This window comes from Arvicanthis niloticus, chromosome 25, assembly GCF_011762505.2.
Source record: "Arvicanthis niloticus isolate mArvNil1 chromosome 25, mArvNil1.pat.X, whole genome shotgun sequence".
NCBI lineage: Eukaryota > Metazoa > Chordata > Mammalia > Rodentia > Muridae > Arvicanthis > Arvicanthis niloticus.
Genome location: NC_133433.1, coordinates 13,404,630 through 13,431,434, shown reverse-complemented (window position 1 = coordinate 13,431,434; position 26,805 = coordinate 13,404,630). Strand labels below are relative to the sequence as shown.

At 34.9% G+C, this 26,805-nt stretch overlaps 1 protein-coding gene across 5 annotated transcripts in view; it reads right to left on the bottom strand.

Moving 5' to 3' along the window:
- Positions 1-26,805, bottom strand: part of Wwp1 (WW domain containing E3 ubiquitin protein ligase 1) — a 90,925-nt gene continuing 64,120 nt past the window's right edge. For 3 of the 5 annotated variants that reach the window (XM_076924105.1, XM_076924104.1, XM_076924107.1), the window contains 9 exons: positions 24,068-24,156; positions 19,780-19,939; positions 16,639-16,772; positions 16,399-16,539; positions 14,200-14,320; positions 11,911-12,015; positions 9,166-9,262; positions 8,326-8,398; positions 599-2,207 (listed from right to left, as the gene is read on the bottom strand). In XM_076924105.1, coding sequence (XP_076780220.1) covers positions 2,108-2,207; positions 8,326-8,398; positions 9,166-9,262; positions 11,911-12,015; positions 14,200-14,320; positions 16,399-16,539; positions 16,639-16,772; positions 19,780-19,939; positions 24,068-24,156 — 1,020 coding nt within the window. In that variant the 3' untranslated portion in view covers positions 599-2,107. Of the gene's footprint in view, positions 2,208-8,325; positions 8,399-9,165; positions 9,263-11,910; positions 12,016-14,199; positions 14,321-16,398; positions 16,540-16,638; positions 16,773-19,779; positions 19,940-24,067; positions 24,157-26,805 lie in introns of all 5 variants that reach the window. The other 2 variants (XM_076924103.1, XM_076924106.1) reach the window with 2 other exon arrangements.

Below are 26,805 nucleotides of genomic sequence, written 5' to 3'. Positions count from 1 at the left end.
AAATGTTGACATTTTTATTTTCAACTGCCTAGGAAGTATGGAAAAACAATACAGAAGAGAAGAGAAAAACAAAAAACAAAAACAAATAATAGCTTTTTTCCCCAAAACAGGTGACTGAGCTGATTGGCAAAACTTGTTTTATGCCGATGATCCATTCCCTAAGCTCAAGTTATTGGTGATGTTGGGAACTGTCAGTATAATAAAGTATCATTATTAACCTGCCTTCCGGTCCTCCTCATCTCCCATTTTCACTGACTGTATTCAGCCGGGTGTAGAGGGTCCAGTTCAGAACAGGGATGGGAAGGAGAGATAGCAGGAGGTGAATCACATCTCTTTTAAGACTTTATGTTGACTACTGAGTAGGTAAACAAGTCTTTAGGTCTGAAATCTATAACTGGTATGATGAAAGATAGAATAGTCTGATGAGGTCTGCAAACTAGTCTTCCCCAGAAGGCTGGTCTGATCTTGTGGGTTCTGTTACTCACATGAGGTAACTTAACAAAAGGGAACAGCTCTCTGAAATGGTACCTGAAAGCCACCTTGAACCATATCTGCAAAAGGATAGTCTCAAATACCTCCACTGAATGAAAGCCAATACTTTCTGTCATAGCAAGTTTATTATTTTACAGAATAATTTATGCAGGACTTTTGAAGACTGGCCATCATTTACTATATAACTTGTCATATATTAGAATTAAAAAGAAATCTTTAAGCTTGAGAATAACCAGATTTTCTATAGTTTATTCAACTAAGTAGCCTACTGCTTTTGTTTATTTTTGAATTCTGAATAAAACTGAAGAACACAATCTAAAGTAGAAAAATAAAATCTTAGCAAAACTAAACTAGTGGGTAGAAGTTATAATTCTAAGTGAACTTCATAGTTAGAAAAATTTAAGTTAATGAACTTCGCAGTGCATATTGAAAGGATAAAAATGGAAAATAATGCTTTATATTAATTAGGAAGCCCAGTTTGCTAAAAGTAGCAGTATCATTCACATTAGATTTTAAATTTTTTCATACACCATGAATGCCCTTATAATGAAAAAAAAAAATCAGTGTTATTTGGAGAAGACATGCCCTATATAAAATAGGGGGCATGAAGGGTTTTTTTATATACCTACTGAATTTAGAAACAATTTTGATTTTGAAAGGAAGGGGTGGGGACATTCAAACACTAATAAAAAGTACTTAGTGTGTTTAAATACTTCTGCAGCTTTTCAATCCATTTATAATATCTCTGATTTCATAAAAGTAAACCTTGAGCACAAAAGCAGCAAAGTTCAGTACCTTTTATGTATACCTAAGTATTAAACTATCAATTTATTATTAATTAAATTTGAAGAACATTACAAGTTTAAAAAATGTCAAGTATAGAAATGCCTGATTCTTTAAACTTCCACAAATACCCAACATCCAAAGTAACATGTAAATAGACCTCTGCTGTTCAGCAAATCAATTCCAGCTGCTTCTAGAGGCCACTGGATCTATTACATGACTTCTGTGTTTACTGATATAACAATGATGGGATTTTTTTTTAAAACTATTCATTTAGTACAACTTAGTAAGTTGAAGTACTTGTCTTCAGAAAAGCCAGCAGCATTAAAAAAAAAAAAATACACTTAAAGTAAGAGTTGGCTTAAGCCCTAAATACCTTCCTGAACAGCCATGCAGCTAAACACAATCCAATGTCACCTAGGGAGAAGAACATGTAACATTTGCACTTTTCCCCTGGATAACAGAAACAAGGCAAAGCAAATTCAGAGCTTTGTGAATGAACGCCTGCCATGTTTAATACACCTGGCGCTCTATAAAACTAGAGCCACTGTCATATATGGTTATATAGATACATACTTTTTAATAAATTCTCTTGCTTGCGTCAAAATTTAAGGATGATTTTTTTTTCCTGGTCAGTCATTTCAAGGGAACAATAAATAAAGTAGAAAATGATGAAATGTTTTGCATATTTCTGTGGAAGAACAGAAAACATTTATACTTTGAGAGGTTCAGAAAATTAACTGTACAGAATGAACAGCTTATATACACTGTCTGTGCAATTTTTCTTGGCTGGGGTATTTAAATGCAAGAGCTCCTCCAAGACAAGTCACATTCATTCTTGTCCAAATCCCTCTGTCTCTTCTATTGCAAAAAGAAGTTTTTCCTTTAGTTGTTCATAACTCTTATATGGTGGTAGATCCAAGCGATTAAAACTGAACAAAAACAAAAACAAAATCAGATGTTTTCAATGAAATAAACCAAAAATATTTCTAATATAGTATTCTTTAACAGCACATTGAAACAAGAATATTATGTATGTAAAAACTTTGCCAAAGGTATCCTAACAATATAATAACTAGTATGTTGACTCACCTTAATTAAATAAAGGAATCTATATAAAATTTAAGACATAAGACATCTATATATTTGCCAAAGAATAATGGAATTTTAAATAATGTCAAAATTATAAAGACTGGATTTAAAAATGGGTTTCCTTTTGCTATTCTGTTGTCATGGGTGATGAGTCTCCATAATTTTTCTTAGGTTAATTAATTTCATCCATCCACTCATTCATTTATTTTCTGAGTTTTTTGTGTGCAAGATGTTCCAGTAGCTGGTAATACATTCATGAAAATCCTAAGTCCCTTCGCTCACAGAATTTATGTTCTGATATAGTTCTGATATAGTGAATACATATATACCTTTATCTCCTTAAATAATTTCACCATATTAGATTCTAATCTATAAACTGACCATTTTCTAGTCCTTCTGACATAAATTCTTTTTTTGGGACTGAATTATTAAAAGTAAAATACTAAAACTTAAAACCTTTCTTTACATCGTTCACTTATTGTAGACACTTCTCATCTGTCCTTGCCCACACCCATGTAAGTTAGGAAAGCTCCTAATTAAGTCTAGGAAAAAATAGCCAACTTCAACAGTTATGCAAACCACCAATGATTTACTAATTTTTTCATATTAAAACAGTTGACTATATTGATGGTAGCAACTAAGAACATATATTGATTGCTTTCATTTTAAACTATGCTCCATGAAAGTGTCTTAATCGTAACTGAAGTTAGGAAAACAAACACCCCCCCCCCTTTTTTTCAGTATAGTCTTATACCAAAACAGTCTTACACACCCTTGGCCAGATTCTGTCATTCTGATAATTCCATTTTTGACTTTCTGCTGTCATCACACTTTTGTGTATACTTTTCTGGGAATTTGTGTTGTTTTGGTTTTTTTTCCTTCTCACCTTGTAACCACTTATTTTCTTCACACCCCTGTTGCTTTATATCACCTCCTGAGACACTTCCTTAGCTTAGGATGATAGGTAGAAGCCTAGTATCAACTTATTTTGTGCTTTTTAACATAATACCCATTCTACTCTATCATGTCCTCTGTCTCTCTTTGGCCTACAATATCCTTGCATGTGAAAGTCTCATCTATTCACCCACCAACAATCAGCCTAAATCCTAGAGTTTCTTCTAAGAAGTTTGCCTACAGCATCTTACATAGCTCTTTGTTTCTATTTTAGCATTTTTTATAATGACTGACCGACCCCCCCCCCACTAGATTAAAATAAGCGAGGTCATCTCTGAATTAATAGAAAATACCTAATTTAGTGAATGTTAAGCTGAATAACAGAAGACAAAGGATTATTTGAAAATAACCCAAAGAGATCTTTGTTTCAAGAAATTGACCATTATGCCCGTGTTGTTTTATAAAGGACAGAGACTGAGACTTGCCCATGTGTCTGAGAAAAAATGTTGATTCTAAATCTAGAGAAGTTTAAAGCTGTTATGTCACTATAAAGATGACAGCAGTAGGACCCCATGCATCATCTCATGAACAGTCATTAAGGCTAATTGTTTCGCAGATGAGATCACTGTTTACCTTAGTCATTACAAATTGTTGTTACAAACCAAAATCTTTATGGTCACCTATTTTTATCCAGATCCAGATCAGAATACTAATTTGTATTTTCCCTTGTTTTAAAGAAGTCCCAACCCCTTCTCAAACGTCTTTGGGTCTGGCCTGAGCTTCTATTTCATGGCTTTCAGTCTCTTACAGTCTTAACTCTTCATCTCTTGCCATTAACTGACATCCAGCAAGGTGGAAACATGTCATTTCCTCTGAAGCCAATCAGTAAAGGCATTCATTTTCTGAGGCATACCCTGTTTAGCTATGCAACTTTTCTGAATTTCTTAACTGTATGTTCTTGGTTGTGCTTCATCCATTTAAGGATTTGGTGCAGAGGACTTACTTTATAGCATTTATAGCATTCGTATGGATGAGCAACAGTGCTGTGGCCTTCTACTTCCTTGCCCTTGATCACTCTTGAGTGACTTGTTACTCTATTTTCTTCAGTTACTGACCTCAGGATCTTATCTTTAATATTTCACCACCAATGAAGAACTCTAACTTAATATTGTTTTCTGATCATGTTTTTCAAGTTTATTTCAATGAAAATGAAAACCTGTTAAGCCAATACTCTTTCCACCATACCAAAATTACACTGAGAGACTATAAACAACTGAAGTAGATTAAAACAGTTACCAATGTTCCCTAATTTTTAAGAAGATTTAAATGAACTCACGGATAAATGCCACCAGCCTTTTAAGGAAAACTAACACTAGCACTCCTCAAAACATTCTATTAAATAGAAGAAATTTACCAAATTCATCTTATGAGGCTAGTATTACCCTAGTACCCAAAGTGGCCAAAAAAGAAAGAAAAAAGAAAATTATAGGCCTTTATTACTGATGAACTGATGATATAACAGTTTTCAAGAAAATACTGCTGAATCAAATTCAAAAACACACCAAAAGGATCATTCATGCGGATGGAAAAATGGCTGAACAGTAAAGAACACTATTTGGTCTTTCAGAGGATCCAGTACCTACATAGTGACTCACAACTATCTGTAACTCTAGTTTCTAAGGATTCAATGCCTTCTGGATGATCTCAAATTACACAGACATGGAGCGCAGACATGCACACTCATACACATAAAATGAGGTGTGACATTTATTCATCATGACTGAGTTTCATTTCAGGAATTTAAGAATCATACAAAGTATGTGAATCAGTCACTCAGTAACTCATAGTAATACAGTCAAGATCTGAAACCACCTGATCATATCAATAGATGAAGAAAGGGTCAATATAAGAAAGGCCTTTGATAGTAGAACATTTCTTCAAGATAAAAGCCCTAAAGAGCCAAAGAATTGTAGCAATGCACTTCAACATCCTAAAAGGGTGAAACTATGTAAGATAAACCTGTAATTAACATTGTTGTAAGTAAGCGGGAAACAAAAAACAATAACAGCATTTCCACTAACCCAGAAAGAGAAATGAATACCTACTTTCTCTATTCCTATTTTATACAGTTCTTTTAGTCTTAACTAGAGCAATAATAGATAAAAACAAATAGCAAAGGAAGAAGTCAAAGTACCTTTATTTGCAGAGTATGATTCTGTATGTCAGAGACTATAAACTCCACCAGATGTTTTAGAATTAATAAGCACTTTGAAATTAGCAGGACACAAAACTGACACATAAAAATCGGTAGCTTTCCTATAGGCTAATAACAAACTTGCCAAGATTGAACTTAAGCAAACAGCCCATTCACAATTGTTTTAAAACAAAACAAAAACCATCAATGAACAAAGCTATCCATAAAAGTGAAAGACTTCTATATTGAAACCATTATAAAAACACTCAAGAAGACACTAAAAGAGGAACAGACCACTTACATTCACATATTAGTAGAATTAACATTTTGAAAATGACCATATTATTAAAAGAAATTTACAGATTCAATGCAATCTCCATTAGCATTCCAATGACATTCTATACAGAAATAGAAAACTCAGTTTTAAAATTCCTATGAAAGCTTAGTTATTCCATCCCTCAGCTGTATACTTAAAGGGCTTTAGGTAACATACTACAGTACTCTTATAGCTCTGATTTAAAAGATCCCAGATAGCCAAGGAATCCTGAGCAAAGAAAACAATGCTGGAGATGTCACCTTACCCAATTTCAAATTATACTAGAAACCCAAAGAACTAAAACAGATCATCACAATAAAGTAAAGGACCCAGAAATAAATCCATACAACTAAAGCCATTTGACTTTTGACAAAGATTCCAAAAAGACATGTTAGAAAAGAAGACATCTTTTCACCTGATACTACTGGAAAATGGATGTCCATGTATATATAGAAAATAAAACTAGATCTATTATTTTTCATTCCTTAACTATTATCAATTTAAAGTTTGTCAAGTGTAATACTTAAAACTACTCCAATATAGAGGATTATTGAAAAGGAGTCCTCTAATTCAGAAGTGAAACCAAGAATCAATAAATAGGTTTGCATAGATTTACAAAACTTTGGTATAGCAAGAGAAACAAATGAGTGACAAGGGTAAGAATCTGTCAGCTATACATTTGACAAATGAAAAGAAGATGTTTATTAGGAACAAAAAACTAAATACCAAAAGCCAAGCAATTGAGTCAAGTGAATAAATGAAATAAACAGAGCTTACAAAACAAAAATGCAAAGAAAACGAAGTTCATTGTCCTTAGCTATCAGGGAAATGCAAATCAAAATACGCTGAAATACCACATCATTCTAGTCAGAATAGCTATCATGAAGAAAAGAACCCATGCTGGGGAGGATGTGAGGAAGAGAGCCCTTATGTACTGCTGGCTAAAAAGTACGTAGTCCATCTACTATGGAAATCACTATGGAGAGTTCTCAAAAATAACAAATACAACATCCACATGATGACATCCTTATGCCATCCCTAGGTATACTTAAAGGACTCCAAATCAATACACAGTGATACCTATAGACTATGTTTCAAAAGTATTCACAAAGGCAAACTATACTAACAGCGTAGGGCTGTTAGAGAGCTCAAAACAGATAAATGGACAAAGAAAATGAGGTGTATATATATGCTAACAGTCTTACTCTGCCACAAAGAATGAAGTTATGTCATCTGTAAGAAAATATTCAAACAGATAGTCATATTAAGCAAAATGGAACTTAGACAAGCATCACATGTTCTCCCCCATTTATGGGTTCTAGATTATAATACATGTAAATGGAACATAAAAGTAGAAGCAAGATTGTAGAGGAATGAATGAAAATAATGGGGGAGGGGAACAAGAAAGGGGAAGAAGTTGAATTTGGTCAAAGGATATGATGCATTTACACGAAGATGTCTGTACCAAATCCATTACTATATACAAGGAACAGATGCCAATAAACTTGAGTATTAATGTTAGAAAAGACATATATTCAAAAACCAAGCTTTAGCAAACTTAGTATTTAGTGCTTCATAAAAGACAGGGTTTGTTTTGTTTTTGACAAGTGCATGTTGTTGAAGAGTATCAGGGAACAGCTTGGCACTCCTGCTTTTATTTGTTGTAAGACACTACCAAGTTTTAGCCACTATTGTTTCTGTACATATAGAAACACCAAAGCAACAACAAAAGCTGAATCATGGCTTAGGATGAAAATAGCTTTGAGCTCCTGAAAGAACCACTTATCGCTAAGCTATCACCTGGTAGGGATAATGTTAACATTTCTCTGCAATCTCTTTCATCCACTTGTTACACTCTTACTAGATGATTTCTCTCAAATACCATTACTTGTTATTTATAGTTCTATAAACATTTTAAGTTTCCTTATAAGGAAGTCCAAATTACAATAACAGTATGTGTTAAATCACATTTTTCCAATTATGTTCACTTTTTCTGCCTCCACAAGTTCCAGTCAGATCAGTCAATTATGTTCACGTTTTCTGACTCACTCTGTTCCACTCCCTGTAGTCAAATTCCAGTTCTTGAATCAGGGGTTTTTCTTCAGCATCTATTACAAGAATATTCTACATTTCCCCATACCATGCTATTTATTAAACTTAAGCTAAACATTGTCCTTTCCAGGGATCTGTCTATTTGAGTCCATAGAAGACTCACTCCAATTATTATACTACTCTTTCCTTTTAGCTATTTGTTCATCTCTTCTGCCCTACAAAGATTTCATAAAAATGCAACGAGTAATTCCATCCTACTTGCTATATAGTGGGTACTCCAAATATCTGTTGAACCAACAGACACCTTCTCAAGTATTTTTAGGGAAGCTATACTAACTTCTTCTAGGGCACTCAGTTACAGAACACTGTATGATTCTCCTCAGCAAGCTGAAATTCTATTTCATGAATAAATAGCTATAATGGCTCTTACCTGCTACCAAAACCAAAATAAAACAAGAACCTCTGTGGCCTTCACCTTCCTGTTTAGGACTCTTGAACTTACCATGTATGACTTCTTGGTAACCAGGTGTCTTTGCCAACTTTTTCAATACAAAACTTTTGAGGCCCATTACTTCCTAAATTAGGAACAGAAGATAAGATAATGCTTATTTGGTTGGTCCTTTAAAACTAACAGAACCATGTCACATTGTTATATGAATGATACAGAGAAAACTAAAAATTTCATAATATCTACACCGAGAAGCTTTTTGGAGAGATACTGAAGTTTTACACCCATGGAGAGAAAGGTAACTATTTTTACAGTCTTGGTTCCTTAACAATTATCCTATGGAGTGAAACAGTAGCCATGTCAACTTTGATGACCCTTCCATTTTATCTCACATGTCACTGTGGTTGGAATGAGAATGGCCCCCACAGGCTCACAGAGTTGAATGCTTGGTTGCCAAGGAGAAGCACTATTTGAAAGAATGTGGCCTTGCTGAAGGAAGAGTGTTAGTAGGGTAGGCTCTGAGGTTTCAAAAGCCCTTGCCAGGCTCAGTGTCTTTCTTTTCCTGTTGCCTGTGGATCCAGATGTATAACTCTCAGTTACTCCTCCAGCACCGTGTCTCCTTGAATTCTGGCCATGCTCGCTGCTATAACAATGGACTAAACCTCTGGAGCTGTAAGCAAGGCCCAACTGAATGCTTTCCTTTATAAGAATTGCTGTGACCATGATATTATCTTCACTGTAATAGAACATTAACCAATGTTTTCAGTATCAATAGCTCTTTCTTTTCTATGGTACCAACTTTCCAAATAATTTATATACAAATATACTGTATATCTAATACATACTATTCTCGCAAAATTAACTTCAGAGAAACTGCAATGAATCCGCATTTACCCATGAGTTCAGCAAATCCTCCTAGAGGCAAGCGACAGGTTCCAGTGACAAACTGCAAGAGTCGCATTCGTACTTCATTATCAGTCTCTTTCACAAACTGTATGACAAAATCAAATGTTCTTTAATATACAATAATAGCCAACATCCCATCAACAATGAGTAAACAGGTGAAAATGTTAAAAACAAACAAAAACCCACTGAAACTAGTTTAAGCAATTAGTGTAGTAAAGTGTTTGTAGTACCACAAGGTACACTATAGATATCACTTCAGTAACCCTCACAATAATACCACAACTAGCTACTATAATCTGTCATTCAATCGGGAAATAAATGAGAAGCTTGGAAACCTTATGTCACTCGACTACAGTAATCTCTCTAAGACGGACCCGTGTCTCTGAGGGCTGCAGCTGAGCACTATGCCATGTGTCTTCATTTACTTAGACTTCACAACAGTCTACAAGGCAGCTACAATCATTAGTAATCTCCCCATACATGCAAGAAAAGGGAGGCCCATAGAATTTAGTTAATTTGTCTTTTTTAAATTGCTAAAAAGTAGAACATTTAAACTCCATTCTCATTGAGCTTTCAGCCACTGTTAGGCTGAATCTACCCCTTTTTAAACTACAAAAACAAATGAACACTTCCCCATTGCTCTCTGTGGAATTTTCTGCTATTAAACATTTTCAAACCTTCTATGTCCTTCACTAGTACCTGAAAAACTACAGATGTCTCCAAAATTAACAAGTTTGCTGACAACTTCTTCTAAAAGAGGAATGTTAATGGGAAATATGGTAATGAATATGTTGGTTTGAATAGAACCGAAAGCCTTAAGAAAAGGCTTCTTCAAATAGGGAATGCACGTGTGCTGGCATTATGGACTTGACCGGATTAATAAAAGCCTCAGTGAGGAGCAAGTGTTTGGTGTGTCTTCGAGATGTTTCTAGAGAGGATTAACTGACCTTGGGAGTTACCATGCCACTGGGCTGAGAACCAGGTGTAATAAAAGTAGACGGGAGCAGGCCATCTGTGCTTCCTGATCTGCACAGCTATGAGCAAGCTCCCAAGGTCAAAGCTATAGCTGCTCGTACATCCTGCTTTCCTGTCATGATGGCTGGTACTCTTAAAACTGTTAGTCAAAATAAAGTTTTCTTCCCTTGTTTCTTGTCAAGAATTTGGTTATAGCAATGAGAAAGCAGATAATGTAACAGCTTAGTTAAACATAAGACAAAATGTTTTGCTAATCAGCCCAAAACCTTGGACAAACCGAACCTTGCTGAGGTATACAGCCAGCCCTAAGCTGATGGTCTTGTGCTTTTTGCTTACCCAGAAATGAACTCCTCTATCCTAGTCATTAGTGGTCAGATCTGAGTAATAAATAATTTTACACAGGTCCTATTTGATGACTATGGAGCCAGGCATCCCTTAAGAGCCTTTGACTTTTGTTCTGGAATGCCTGGAGACCCTAGTGGCCTGAAGGTGAGATAAGACAATGAGCTATGAGGTATTAACAGTTGCCTTTGCTTCTGGAAAACCTGCTTATAGCTGTGGGAAAGGGGTGAAGTGGTCTTTTTATTACTCTATAGTGGGAAAATAAGAAACAAATGAAGGAAGTAAAGTAATTTTCCTGCTCAGCTGTGAATTACATAGATAGCTGTAAAAGACACCTTTCTAATATATGCTTTAAAACCTCAGAAAGGGACTTAAGGCTGCCCTCCTACTAGCAGTAAGAAAAAAATTCACTTAATCTCAATTGGAATTGAGTCTAAGTCTCTTATTTCTCAGAGTGGATCTGAACATCATAACACCAAAAGACATGGGAAACACATTTTATTATCAACTTTGACATATATCTCACCATTTTACCTAAAGCAAACAATTCAGTAATACAAATACCTTTGGTTTATATGAACTTAAGTTCTAAATTATTTAGACACATTTTATACATGTTGATGAATATTTTAAGGCAGGTTTCCAGAAGGCAAAATATTATGCAATAAACTAATGGGAATCACTGTTATGAAAAGATGTACCTTTTGGAAAATCTCCCCATAATATAAAACTCTGCTTTTCACATAAATGTGAAAATTACCAGAAGTCCAACCATGTTGCTCAAATGAGCTGTAGGTAGTAAAATACTTATGGAAAGAATATGCCAGGATTAGAGATTTTAAAATCTTTTAACACATAAATTAAAGCAAAACAACATGTCTCTTAAAAAAATGTACTTAAGTATTAGTACGGTGCACCTGGATATTCTGAGACCTACCTGATCACCATTTAAGCCAAAACACAGTAAGAACAAATAAATAGTCATTCTTGTATATCAGTGTCTGAATCATTCCAATTCTTTAGCATATTATCACCTTCAGAAGAATTAAACCTCACACTGACCTTATCACTGAAAACATGCACCTGGCTGGATGTGATGGAGAATGCCTATAATCCCAGCATTGAATAAGCCCATCCTGGGCTGGCCATGCAGAACCTGTCTCAATGTAGAGCCCCAGTAAATCTAAAACCAGCCAAATGAAACCCCATACTCCTTCACTTCTCAAAGTGTGCAGAATTCATATAATACTGTGATACCAGTAAACATTATTCATACCTCCATCTAGAAAATAGTGAAAAGTATTGGAAGGCTAAAATACAGGTCTAAAGTCTCAAAAATTATTAATAAACTACTTAAAACTATTTTTATAAGACAATTCTTCAAATGATTTGTCTCAAGACAGATAAAGCAAGTACCTGCCAAAACCAAATAATTTGCTTGCTGTTTCTTGTATAATGTCGATAAACAGTATTTCTCTGCCAGTCTGCCAAGTCAACCTCTTGCATGCCACACAGCATAACCTAGAGAAGGAACACAGTATCAGCCACAGCAATGATTAGACTATGAGTTTTTGCTGTTGTTTCTTTGTCTTTTTATTATTTATAGGAGTTTCTAAGAATACATTCTGAGTAGTAGAATAGTTTGTCACATTAGTTTCTCCCAGTGTGTTGGTATTCTCCCTCACCTCCTTCCTGAGGCAGGGTCTCATGATGTAGTCCTGGCAGGCCTGGAACTCACCATGTATACAGGCTAGTCTAAAGTCCTAAGAATAGCCTATCTTTCCAGTGCTGGGAATGCAGGTGTCTACCAACAAGCCTAGCCTAGCCTAGCCTAGCCTAGCCTAGCCTAGCCTAGCCTAGCCTAGCCTATCCTGCCTGCCTTTTTTCCTTTCTTCCTTCCTTTGTTTTTGTTTTGTTTTCATAATTATATCCTTTAAAGAACAGAATTTTTACTTTTGATGAGGTCAGGCTGTTTTCTTTACAGTATTAAAAATATTCTGTAAGCAACTTGTACCTATATTATGAATATGTGCATGTTTGTGGAAACATTAAATAGAAGCTTTGCTAGGACATGAGAAAGACATACATTTAACTTTATAACCTGAAAAACTACCAAGACTTTCCAAATTGGAATTTTATCTAGGCTAATATTCTTTTGTTTAATTTTAGGCATTCATATTTATATTTAATATGAATTTTAAATTAATCTTTGTGGCCTAAGGTAGCAGCCAAAGTTAATTTTCTTTCCTGTGGATATCCAGTTGTTTCAACTTTATTTGTTGAAAATGCTTTCCCCCTTTCCACTGAAAATAATTTGGCAATATATGTTGGGCTCTGTTTATATGCCATAAATCAAAATACGAACATCTCTCAAGTATGTTCCTTTAAAAATTATTTTGTCCCTTCTACAGCTTTTGTAGGTTCTCATAATAAATGATTTTATTAACTTCTTTTGGGATGTTGACTGTTGCTATGTTCACAGATCACCTCAGAGAGAACTGACATGCTAACAATAATAAATCTCAAATTTACAACACATTCCATGTCTTATTTTTTATGTCTGTAGTTTTTTTGAGCAGTTTTTTGAGGTTTTAATATAGGGGACTTGTATTTAGTGATATTTTTTACCCTTTTCTGACTATTTATGACAAAAGTATTCAGCTTTAAAAATTATGAAACATGCTACATTGAGGACATTGTGGTAAATTAAATAAACAGTCATAAAAACATATGGGCTGGAGAGATGACTCAGCAGTTAGGAGCACTGACTGTTCTTCCAGAGGACCTGGGTTCAGTTCTCAGCACCCACATGGCAACTCACACCTGTCTGTAACTCCAGTTCCAGAGGATCTGACAATCTCACACAGACATACATACAGGGAAAACACCAATGCACATGAAATAAAAATAAATAAATAATTGAAAAACAGATAGACAGATAAATAAGTAACTAATGAAACCATAAATATGATATGATCCATTTATAGAGCATTTAAACAGTTAATACAAATAAAGTAGAGGGACATGAGGCTTTGTGTTTAATGAGTTTCAGTTTTATAAGATGGAAGGATTCCTAAGACTTGATGTATTATAATGCAGTTATGCTTAATACTAGTGAACTGCATACTTAAAAATCATTAAAGTGGTAAATTTTATATGTATTTTATCTTATAAAAACAGACTCACTTCTGATGTATACCCAATAACCTTCTTTACATGCAGTCAGAACCGCTAGTAATTCATTTAAAAGTCTCATCTTTCAAGAAAGTCACTGTTAAATTAAGATTTCTGAAACTTCCTTAAATTATTAATAGTAATTGAATTCCACTTTTTGACCCCTAATAAATGACAATGACTGATGATATTGTCCTTGAAATACCACTGTTCTTAAAACATAAAACCCAGTGCCACATACTTTTAGATAAATGAGAAGAATCAGTATTGTACTAAAGTGTGTGTAAAAGAATAAAACAAGCTATACATAGTAGAGCACTGCTGGCACATGGAGACTATGGAGGCTGAAACAGGAGAATCATGACTTCAAGGTCCACCTGAGCAGAAGCAGACCTTGTCTTAAAGTAAAGGAACAAACAACACTGAATATGGAGAGTAGAGATAAAGTGAGATTGGAAATGGAGAGGAAACACAAAGCCCACCCATTCCAGCAACAGCACCCCCTACAATCTTATAATAAATGAGCCTAACCTCCAATTCTTTTTCATCAAAGTACTGTAGCCACTGAAGGGGAACAACTTCATTAAAGCCATCAAGGAAAGCTTTGGTCTGTTCTTGTACTCCTCGAGAAAAACGCCATTCTGTCATTAAGCTGAAAATAAAGACAGTATTTGAAAATAGGTCATGTATATATAAAGCTAAGGGACAAAAACACCAAGAAAGCTTTAAATTTCTTTTCCTTTTCTAAATATACTACCCAAATATGTGCACACAACAAGCATGTATGTATATATCTATGTTATTTTTACACTTAACATTTTCCACTAACAAATTCATGTTATCATTTTTAGTTACTTCCATTTTTGAGATTATAATTTTTTGCTTTTTAAAAAAATGTTTTATTTATTTACATTCCAAATGTTGTCCCTCTTTCTTGTCTCCCCTCCAAGAGTTCTTCACCCCATCCACCCTCCCATTTGCCCCTGAGACAATGCTCCCCCACTCACCCTCACCCACCTCAACCTTTCTCCTTTCAATGAAAGAAAAATCCAGAAGAATACATTTCTTGACACATGTGATCTACCATAATTACATGAAGAGAATATAAACAACTTAAATGGGCCTATAAAAAGCAGTGAGATCAAAATAGTAATAAAGTATCTTCCAAGTAATATGGCTCAGGCCTCAATTGACTCACAGAGAACTAATATCAGTGCTCCTCAAAGTAATCCATAAAATCAGAACAAAGTTCATCAAAGTCATTTATAAAGACAGTTATCACCTGACACCAAAACCTCACAAGAATAGACAGACTGAAAACAGACTGAGGGAGAGAGACTGAGAATCTGAGATTATAGAATAGAAATCATGGGATCTCAGTGGATGGAGAAAAGGCCTTTGACAAAGTACAACCCTTCAAGACATAAGCACTAAAGAACGTAGTATCATATAACAACATAATGAAGGCTGTATCTGAGTAATTTACAGCCTTTGCAGTGAGTGGAAAAAAGCCTCAATGCATTACTGACAGGACTGAGACAAGGCACTTACTTAGTATATGACTTGAAGTAATAAAGACTACTGAAGCAAGAAAGAAACAAAGACTATAACTACACTTGTTATAGTAATTCTCAATTGGGGGTTTCTATCCCACCTTTGATCATTCAGTTCCCAGATAAAAGACATACAACCTTTATATTTACAATAAGCCTTTAATGCACCAGAGCTGGGCATATGTTATTATGTCTACTTCCTTAGCATTAACCCTGAGATATGACTACCTATGTTTCATCTGGGCTGCTCTTTAACTCCAATTGGCCAGCAGCCTTCATGTCCATGTTTTCATATTCACCTACTCCAATTTTCCTCTCTCCACCTCCTATCCTTCGTCCTCTTGTGGTCCTCCCTCAGACAACAAGCCTGGAAACCTTAACCCAGTCTTATCTCTCTTCTGCCCAACTATAGGCTGTTGGTGTCTTTATCAACCAAGTTTTAAATTAAGAAGCAACGTCACATAGCAGTTTCTCTTGTCCCTGGAGGCAATCAGGCCTTATGGGTCAGTATTTAACAATACAATACGTAGTATTTAACATTACAGTACAATTTCTATTAACAGAAAATATGATACTGTATATGACAAATGCTGAAGACTCAACACCCGAAAACCTCTTGGAACTAATAAATATGTTTAGCAAAGTAACAGGATACAATCCATACATGCATTGATCAGCTATTAATAATTTTTATAGAACTTAGTTAATAGCTTTTCTATACAGCAATAATGAACATGCTGAAAAACAAATCAGGAAAACAATCATACTGGTAATAGCCAGAAAATAAAGCTTTGGAATAAATCCAAGATATAAAAGTAAAAATACTAAAACACTAAAGAAGGAACCTGAAGACAGAACATGGAAGCCACCTGTGCTCTTGGAGCAGCAGAATTAGTACACTATTAAAAGCAAAGATGAGTGGAAACCTTGTCAAATTCCAATTACATTCTGCAAAAAATTAGTCAAAAGATCCTGTAGGGAAACACAAAAAAGAAAATTGGAACAGGAGATGTGGATCAGCTTTAGAGCACAAGGATCTGACCCAGCAGAGAAAGAACCTGATGGGAGTTTTCCAAATGTTTTGTAAAAGCTAATAAAATTGAGTGTAAATGTAGAAGATTTCTAATTATATTCCAAAACGACTACAGAATGAATTCAATCAGCTCTATCAACCTACCCAATATATTCATCTTTATTTTCTTCAGTCACCAGGATATTGGAACCTCCCAACTTTAAATCATGTGAAGTAACTTTTCCCAGAATCTCCATGTCTACAGAAAAGTACATTTCTAAGCCACATTCTTCAATATTGTTATCTCTGGATTAAAAAACAAAAAAACAGTGTGTGAGTGTGCACATAAACACAGTATAAAAATGGATTCCAAATAAATACCTCAATTAAAAAAATACTTCAAACCTTATCCAGATTAGAGAGTTGTAAAATTCAGTATCAATAGATTCCAAATCCTTGATAGTAAGTTTTTTACTTAGCATACGCTTGTAGAATGGTAAAGAGAAACCAGTATCAATAAACTTTCCATGGAATAGTGCCTGTTTAAAAAAAAAAAATATTTAAACTTTGAAAGTTACAATCTTTAGAGCACAGTGACAAAACAGATATCATGCGGCTTTACACATTAAAAAGCACTATTTAATGGTATAAACTGTTAAGGCTAGCACACTAAAATGCAAAGCATAGAAAACTAGAGTGAAAAATTTATTTCATAGGTCAAACAATGTACATAAGAACTATAAAAAGATGATGAGACTATTACCAACTTCTTCCCCATTTAAATATTTTAATAATTAACTTAAACACAGAAATATAAAGCCCCATGTATTTTTTTCCATTCCTTTCTTGTCTGTAGGACCTCTGTGTCTTCTTCATGCCAAACACGGCATGAATACAGGAAGAAGCACCAGTGAGTTTTGATTACATGAATATCTAAAACTACTCTCAGCCCCTTATTCTACTTACATTCAATCAATAAGTCATTTATACTGCTTCAGACCTTCTCACTGTATTTCTAACAAACCTAGACAAAAATCAACTTAGAATTTACTTTGCCTATACATTGGTAGAACACGCTAGAAGTACACATACCAAGCTAACTAGCTATGACCAGCAAACCTCACAGGAAGCATTGTTTACTTACTACATTCAGTTTCCCTGTCTCAGCTCCTTTGTCCCTGTAGCTCTTTGTCCTCAAATACTTACTAAACTTACTACACACAGGAAATAACAACCAGGAGCACTTTTGTGTAGTCTACCCATCTGCTCACCACTAGCATCTGAACTTTCATACTCCTATTGCAAATAAGCTACTACTTTCGTGAGCAATACAGACTTCTCCCTTTTATTCAAGGTCATTGCTCCAATACTTCTTATATTATGGGGTTCATCCAATTCTTTGTCCTTAGCTGAGCTTGGTGGCACATGGCCATAATCCAGCACACAGGAGGTTAGGGCAGGTTATCAACCTGAACTACAACAATGGAATACTATTAATTGATTGTTAGCAAATTCTCTATGATACTGCACTATGAACTTTTCTAAAGCAGATGCCTATGTTTGAATATTCACCAATCTTCCCAGGCCAGCACTCATAAAGATTTCTCACCTTGCTAAATGGCTGACGCCAGACCCCTCAGTAACATAAGAAAGGGCTAACTATGGCAGTTACTTTCAAATACCCTTCCTTCTACTATTTTCTTCTGAGAATCACTTACTTGATTTTCTAATCTCAGTTAGTTTTTTTTTTTTTTCACTCCTTTTCATTGCCTCAGTTTATAAATATCCATTAATTCCTCTGTCCACATTATTTCCTAACACGACCATGAGCTTTTGATATTCTCTATGTGCTTCAAATCCCCAAATGCCTCTTTCTGACCTGGACATCTTGTCACCAGATTTGGATATCTATCTTTTGTACATCTCCACTCGATACTTATAGGTACCCTGAATGCAGAAGAAATCCAACATTCTTGATTTCCCTTACTTTCAATATTTGTTCTTGTCACCAAAGCACCCTCTTAGGAAATGGCAATTTCAAACAGATGCATAAGCCATTCATTTTGGTGCCTCATTTTTACTCTTATGCCTTCCCCCCAATCTAAGAAAACCTATTTCTTTCAAACTTCAGAATATTACCTGAATTCAAACCACTTCTCACATCTATTACTTCAGCACAGATCCAACATCTCCATGAGGTCTCATTATGACCTCTACAAATGGTTTGTGTCTCTGCCTCTGTTTTCCACTGCCCACAGTAGAGATTTCTTGTTGTTATTATTCAGCTCATGACACTTAAGTGACCACCTCAAAACCTTTACATGAATTCCCTAAAAAGTCCTACATGGTATTTCTAAATCTCATTTCTCACCATATTCTCTCCCATATGAGTCATTTCCAAACCCTGTAAGCATTGACTTGATGCTCCATGAGCCCAAAGTGTTCTTCTCCAAGGTATCCATGTGACCCAGTCTCTTGCCTTCTTCATATTTCCACTTGTGTTCAGACTTTAGAGGGCTTCTTTAATCACTTATATGAAAAAAACAGTGGCCACCCCCAACCCACATTACAGAATTTAGATCCCAAGAGTAGGAACTGTACCATTTTGTTGTTGTTATTCTTTAATACCCAGTGCCTAGAAAAGGGCATGGAATTATTATAAATTTCTAATAGATACTTGCTAAATGAGTTACTGGATAATGTAGTGTAAAAATTATAAACACCTCTCAAAAGACAACAATTCACAAAGGCTACTGCAAAGCTCTGAAAATTCTGAAAGCACTAAGTTAGTCAGTGTACTTACTCAGTAACTCAGATTTTCCTTGAAGTAAATAACACTTTTCTCCACATGAAGTAACAAAGCCTTTTATTTTTTCTTAATTTTACTTATTCTCCCTAAATTTAATCCATACATAATGTACTTTTTAATCATATTCCCATTATCATATTATCCCCCCCCCATCCACTGCACTTTTCTTCCCAAAAATTCTATCCCACTTTCATGTCAGTGTGCGTGTGTGTATATGTGCTAGCACACACATTCCACTGTCTTTAATTTGGGTTGCTTGAGTAAGCATGGGTGGAATATTGTTTACTTAAAACAGAGAAGTTTACTGGTAATGCCCACCACTAAGGAATCTGACACTTCCCCCCAGCAACTGTAAATTGCTTGTAACTAAGGGAGGCTAAAAAGTGTTTTTCAAAATATTTTTATGAAATACACTTTTTTTGCACGTCTGTGTATGTGGTGTACACATGTGTGTGTAGACCCAAGACTGGTATTGATTGTCTCCCTAAATTATTCACCACCATATTGAGACAGAGTCTTTCAATCAAACGAATCAAATCTGAAAGTTGTCGTTTTGGCTAATTTACCTAGCAAGCTTGCTCTGAGGATTAAGTATTGCCTTATAAGTACTGGAATTAGAGGAAGGCCACTGGCGATCAGAATTCCAGTCTTTGAGCCCACTGAGCCATCTCCCTAGCCCCTAAAACACTTTGAAGTAAGCAATATGTAAATAAGATAACTGAAAGTTGGAAACTCACCATTGCAATAAAGCGACCAATAAAACAGAAGTATGAAAGATGGTCAGGATTTATAGTTGATGCTGGATTTATCTGTAAACAATAGTTATTCTTGCCTGCATACTCAAATAAGCAATACATTGGGTTCAAAACTTCATGGGAAAGCAAGAAAAACCATTCTCTATAAGAAAATAAGTCAAGATTACTTTTAGTATTCATATATATGTGGATTTTAAAACGATCTTAAATAGATCCATAAATAAATAAATGCAAGCACGTACGCATACACACACACACACACACACACACACACACACCTCTACTCATTTATTAGTTCTCCTCCATTTCTATTTTATGATCCAGCTTTCCATTCCAAGTTCTGCTAACTCTGCACAAATTGCAAGCTCACTGTTTTTCACACGTATGTCCTTTTCTACATCACAATTTCATTTGGGTATCTTTTTTCACATTTAATTCAACCTATATAGATGACACTTTTTGTGAATTCACATTTCATTCCAATTTTAGCAAATTTTGAAGCAATGTCAGAGCATAGTATCTATCTATCTATCTATCTATCTATCTATCTATCTATCTATCTTTCTATCTATCCATAAATCATTGCATTCATTGTGAAATATCAATCTGAAAAAAATATTTTTATGCACATTAATCTCAAAGGTAAAAGCCATGTGGATATATTTTCAGTATTCTTAACTCTTATAGGCATTCTGTAATATATACTTTAAAAGCTTTTTATTTTGTTTTGGGTTTGTTGTTGTTGACTCTAGGTATGTAATCCAGGATTTCGTTTGTGCTAAGCCAGGGATAAGCCAATCCACTAAGTATTTATTTGAGGCTGACATTACAGCACATAACACTGCTGCTACAAAATGGTAAGGTGTTTTGTCTTGTTTTTTTGAGATAAGGTCTTCCCCTACAGCTCAGGTTAGTCTGGAATTTTATATGTAGCCCAAGCTGGCTTTGAGTCTGTAGCAGCCATCCTGCCTCAGATTCTTAAGGGCTGGCATATCTGGCTTTAACAGAACAGTTCAAATTGCATAGTAAATGTATTCAAAATAATCCTAAAATTAAAAAGTGAAATCTTTAAATGTGATAAGTACTTACTAACTTTTAACCACCTATTTTTGGTTCACTTTAAAAATTTTTAACACACAAAAAAATGTACAAAATGTTCTAAAGTGAGAGTACAAACTCAAATATTTACTGTGATCAGTGAGTTCATGGGTCTTTGCCTTGCCAAAATCCCCATTCCTCATTATGAACCTGCTAATAAATATGATAGACCTTAAAGAAAGAAAATCTCTAGGCACATTAACCTAATCTTTTTAAATACAGTGGTGGGAACTATCTATCATGATGAGTGCATGTTATCCTAACAGACTCATCCAGTTGGTGCCAGTAAAAGAAAAAATTGGGGATACTGTTTTTAAAGAAAAGCCTGCACTGTTAACATTTTTTGCTTGGTCTTTTTGTTTGTTTTTTAAAGACACTATGTAGCTTTGACTGTCCTAGAACTTGCTAAGTAGACTGAGATGGCTTCAAATAAAATCTGTCTGCTTTTGCCTCATGCATGCTGACATTAAATCTATTACCCCATCTGGTCAAGAAAAGACACAATTTTAATTCTTCATTTCAATCTGGTAATACTGTCAAGAAATTTGAAAATTTTAAGTCATCATGGTTCACCTCTATGGTGATTCTTTTGGTCTTCTATTTTGTTTATAAATGATTACTAGAATTTTAAGAATATTCCTGAAACTATCTGAGGGGTACAGAAGACAGTGACAAAATAAAATTAACTATAAATTAATATCAACTCATATAACTAAATCAGGTTCAAAATAGTAAGTTAACTAAGTAACTTCACTTTGTGGTTGGGTTCAATTAACACATTTTCCTCAGAAAAAAGAAATAAATAAATTCTAGTAAAAAATGTGTTTACATGTAAACACACACACAAACACACACATGCTAGAAATAAACTTTTCAATTGTTTCAGATCACTTTTAGAAAGCAGCAAACTAGAGAAAACTACACTGATCCAAAAGAATGTCTATCGATGACAAAAGCCTTTACCCTAATACCAACACAAAGAGTTCCTAACTAGAAAGAACCAAGAGAATCGACTTTCAACACAAGCTCAGCTCCACACTCTCAAACCACACATATGAGGCTGAAAGAATCATGAACCAACACATAGGAGCTAGCAGGGCCTAAGGAAGAAAATGAAGAAAACAGTAAAACAGCAAATGAAGAAAAATCACATGAGAAGCTGCAAAACATAGGGCAATCCTGCAAACAGTGACATGAAGACAGGCTTCAGAGAAGCAAACAGGAAAAGCACTGGGATCAGAATGATTAGAGAAAAGATGACAGACACGTTGACTGACAAAGGAGATTCCACATACCCATGACTGATGTTCCTGAAGAAAGAAAAGAACAAATAGAACAGAAAAAAATATTCAAAGATAAAATAGAAGAAAACTTCCCTGAAATTAAAGCTCTTAATATGTTCCTTAAAAACAAACAAACAAACAAACAAACAAAAAAAGATCAATCTGCAATGAAACTAGTGAACTTTAAAGGACAGCATATGCCCTCAGAGAAGATTTTCTGACAACGGGTTGGTCTCATATTTCATAGTATTCACATTCAATGCTGAAACAACAGTGAAGCAGTACCTAGGACTACTGGATAGACAGTGCTGTGCAAGACATTTCTATCCACTGAAGTTGCTGTTTATATTGAAAACCAACAAAGAAAATATTTCCAAACACATAACAGCTATAAGGAACATATTGCCCTAATGAATTCTTAGATGAGCACCTCAATGAGTCTCACCATCTAATACGTGATTCAAATAAAAAATTAGAAGAAAATAACGATACAGAACAACAGTTTAACTGTTTAAAGTGTTAAAACATATAACTGGAACCAAATTACTAAGACAAACAATAGTTCAAAAAAAGAATTTGAATGTTATCAAAACAGCGAAGGAAAAAAGATATGTTGTCTCATTTCTAAGATGTACATTTCATTTCAATGTCTGGGCATTTCAGAAACTGAGAAAAACTCAAACTACATATACTATGAATATTTCTTGGATAGTAGCTAAGAACTGTAATAATTATTTGGATAGAGAATGATAATAATATAAACACTGACAAACCCACAGCAATTATCTACTTCTATCAGTTGTGACCTGGTCCTGCATTTTGTCAGCTGAATTGAAAGTGTGATTGTTTAGTTCTATAAAATTCTATGAAAATCTGAATTCTTAAGAAGTCTTAATGAAACTATTAAAAACACAAAAACAAACAAATAAAAAAACCCCACCAAATCCTGTTGCCAGGTGTGGTAGCTCATGCCTTTAATCCCAGCACTCAGGAATCAAAGGCAGGCAGTTCTCTGTGAGTTTAAGACCAGCCTGATGGACTGATTTACAGAGCGAGTTCCAGGACAGCCAAGGCTACACAGAGAAATACTGTCTTGAAAACAAAATAAAACAAATGCCACTATAGATGTGTGTGAAGCAACTGATGGGGAAAACATAGAATTTTTACTAACTACTTCACAAGTATCCACTCTTAATAGTATCCAGTCTATTCAGTAAATGAAGAAAATTTCACTTTCCAAATAAACTCAGATCAGAGCAAGAGCACAAATAAAAGTGGCATGCAACATTGAAATAGCAAAATTAATAAAGAACCTTCTGTGAATTATGCTATAGCCATATGTGGAACACTATACAGTCATTTAATAAGAGCATTAGCATGTACAGAAGAGTAATCATAGTGGTTGGACCCTGTGATGGCTCAGTGCATAAAGCACTTACCATGTAGGCAGGAAACCCTGAGTTCTCTCTTCACCAGAGCCTGTGGGCCCTGGGTAGGTGGTCATGACCACCTGTAATCCCAGTACCTGGGATGTGGAGGGAGGAAATGCCAGAAAAAGCTGGCTAATCAGACCAGCTCAAATACTGAATGCTAGATTCAGCAAGACACAATTCCTAGACATAGAAAGGTAGAGGGGGATGTCAACGTCAGGCCTCCACACACATGTGCACATATAGCCATACACGCACGTGTGTGCCACACTCATGCAAGTAGACATACACACATACCATACACATATACATATGCAAAAACTTGTAATAATGGTTATCCAAAATAACTCTGGTTGCTACTAAAAACCGTAAGTTAATATAGTCATATAATTTTAAAGAATAAATCTACCACAGATGACAAAATAGATTTATTCCAAAGCAGTACATTTTTAAGTTTACCTTGCAAGGCCACCATAATCAAGGCCTTCTTCTCCTCTAAATATTACATATAGTCGCCGCCTCAAGTCATATGGTTTTAATGCCATAATCTAATTAAAGACAAAAATATGAATATTTAGACACTTATATATGACATAAGTTACTTACAAAACAATTCAATTTGTATTTTCAAAAGTACACATTTCTTCATCTCATATTTAATTCTGCAGTTCATCTAGTTTGTTCTATAAACTGGCTAAAAACAGATAATCCCTCAAGTTCTCTCTGACTCGCTTTCATATAGTTTTCCCCGTTCTAGTGTTAACCAGTGGTTGTACTTTAGTGGTAAGCAAAGACGAGCTGTATAGTCTTTCCACAGGTGACCAGTAACCTTTTCTCTGTAGCAATACTGTAAATTGGAAGTACTTTTGGAGTCCCACCACAGCACCATCTACACCACACCTATCTCTTGAGGATCGAAATCCATCTGCAATATTTACTTGATGATGTATGTTTATACAACAGCATGTCTTGAAATAAGATCCAAATACATTCTCATAATCTGTAAGTTTTCCTCAGAGCTAATCATAAACATGCTTTACTTGTGGATAAAAACTCTATTACCATCCACCAGAACCACAGCCAACCCAGGTCTGGGTCCTAACGCAGCTCACTAACAGGCTTCCTTAAAGGGCAATCATGGTCTCAATCCATATCTGAACCTCATATCTCAACCCCATATCTGAACAGACTTAAGACAGACAAAGTAAAATAACAACTAACATAAGTTTGGATACACACTTGCTAAAGCAACTCAAATATAACTCTGAGCAAGCCATGTGTAATACACTTGGAAACTTGAGGCAATTTTTTGGCTCAGAATAACTCATACACACAGGCAGCTTTGATAACACCTCCATTAGTTATCTTTTCTAAAGCTTAACAGCTAGTAAAATGAGGCTGTTATAAATGTCTCTAGACCTTCAGTGTTACCATTCCATTTTAACCTGTTAAAAAAAAATAGCAAGCAACATTGCACAACAATTCTAAGGGTGCAGTAGTGGCACAATACCTTGGCATAACAATCTGTAATTAGACCTAAGTCCACCTCAACAAGAGGGGCATCATGCTTAGTACTGGAAAGCTACTAGTCAACTCTACCCAGAGCTAAGAAAGTCAGAGATCTTGAAGGAGAACCTATAACCACCACTTATTAAACCAGCATTATCTCTAACTACATTCTAAATATTTGTCCTTATACACACAGATGTGTAGTTCTCATCGCTCATCAAAGGTTTCTGCAACAGACAGCAACCATTACAGAAAATAACTATAGAGATATACTTGTCTTGTAAGAAAATACAGAAAACAACCAAATATAAGAGATTGTAATATAATTATGTCATTTCCTCCCTCCCCTGGCTTCTTTTCAAATTTATGGCCTCTTTTTCACTTGAAGAGGGAAATGATATAATTTTATTTTAATTTCAAGAATAAAAGAAATAATTAAAAATTAATGAAACTTATTTAAGTATAAAGAAAGTTATAAGTCATTGGACTAGAAAACAGTGAAAGGTCATGAAAAATTCTCCACTTCATCATTAAAAAAAATTTGACATTATTGTTTTAAAAATATTCTGCAAATGACTCCAGAAAGGTAGGCATGTTACATTCATGTACTCATTCATTCATTATTTCCTGAATAACTATTATATTGAAAGCATTATTCTAGGTACTGGACAGAGGTGAAGCAAATCAATAATCCATGCTCTCATGCAGCATACATTCCAGTAAGGAGACAGGGAGGGACGAGCAGTGTTATGAAAATTAAGTATCATGAATGGTTGGAAAGCAGCCATATGTCAGGGAGGAAGGCAGGGCTATCGTTTTAACAACATGCTCATCTTGATCATGGCTCAATGAAACCTAGAGGTCAGAATGAACTTAAGAGTTACTAATGGAATAGTCAATGCATTACACAATCTATCAATTTGATTTGATTCGTTTAAACTTGATTTTCACAAGCTTTACTATTTGAAGTAATAAAATCCTAACAAAGTAAATGTCAAAACAGACTTGTTCCAAATGCTGTTTAAATTTTATTTTAGTAAGAATACACCTAAATTTTTCTTTTCTTTTCTGTTCCTTTCTTTTCTTTTATCCACTCTTCCCGATGCCCCTTTCTTTCCTTCTTAGTTTTTAAGATAGACTTTCACTCTGTAGCTTTATATGACCAAGAATTCACCTGTCTCTGCTTCTAGAACGCTGATCAAAGGCATATGATAGGACACCCAGCTACACTTAAATTTTTGGTGGAAGGACTGTCTTTCAGTGTGACGCCTTTATCTATAAAATGGAGACGACAGCAGACAATGAAACACTGCCCCTTTTTGCAGTATTCTCTGAGTCTTAGGTATGGGAGTTGTTTGGGAGATACAGCAGTTGAGAATGGGCTCTACAAGGATATATTTTAAGATTATATACAACATCTTGGCTATCTAACACCAAATGGCCATTACAGATTCTGTGATGAGGAAAGAAAAGCAATGAAGAAACTGTCAATAATTGGTCAACAGTCATGACTTACTACGTTGTGAAGTTTATTTTTATTTTAGGTATATGAATGATTGGCCTCCATGTCTGTCTCTGGTCCACATAACACTTTAATATAATTATTAATATAGTCACTCAGGGCATGAGGGTTAATATAAATGTTTAAAGAGTCAAAAACTTTTAACTCTCTTTAGAAATTCAGAATT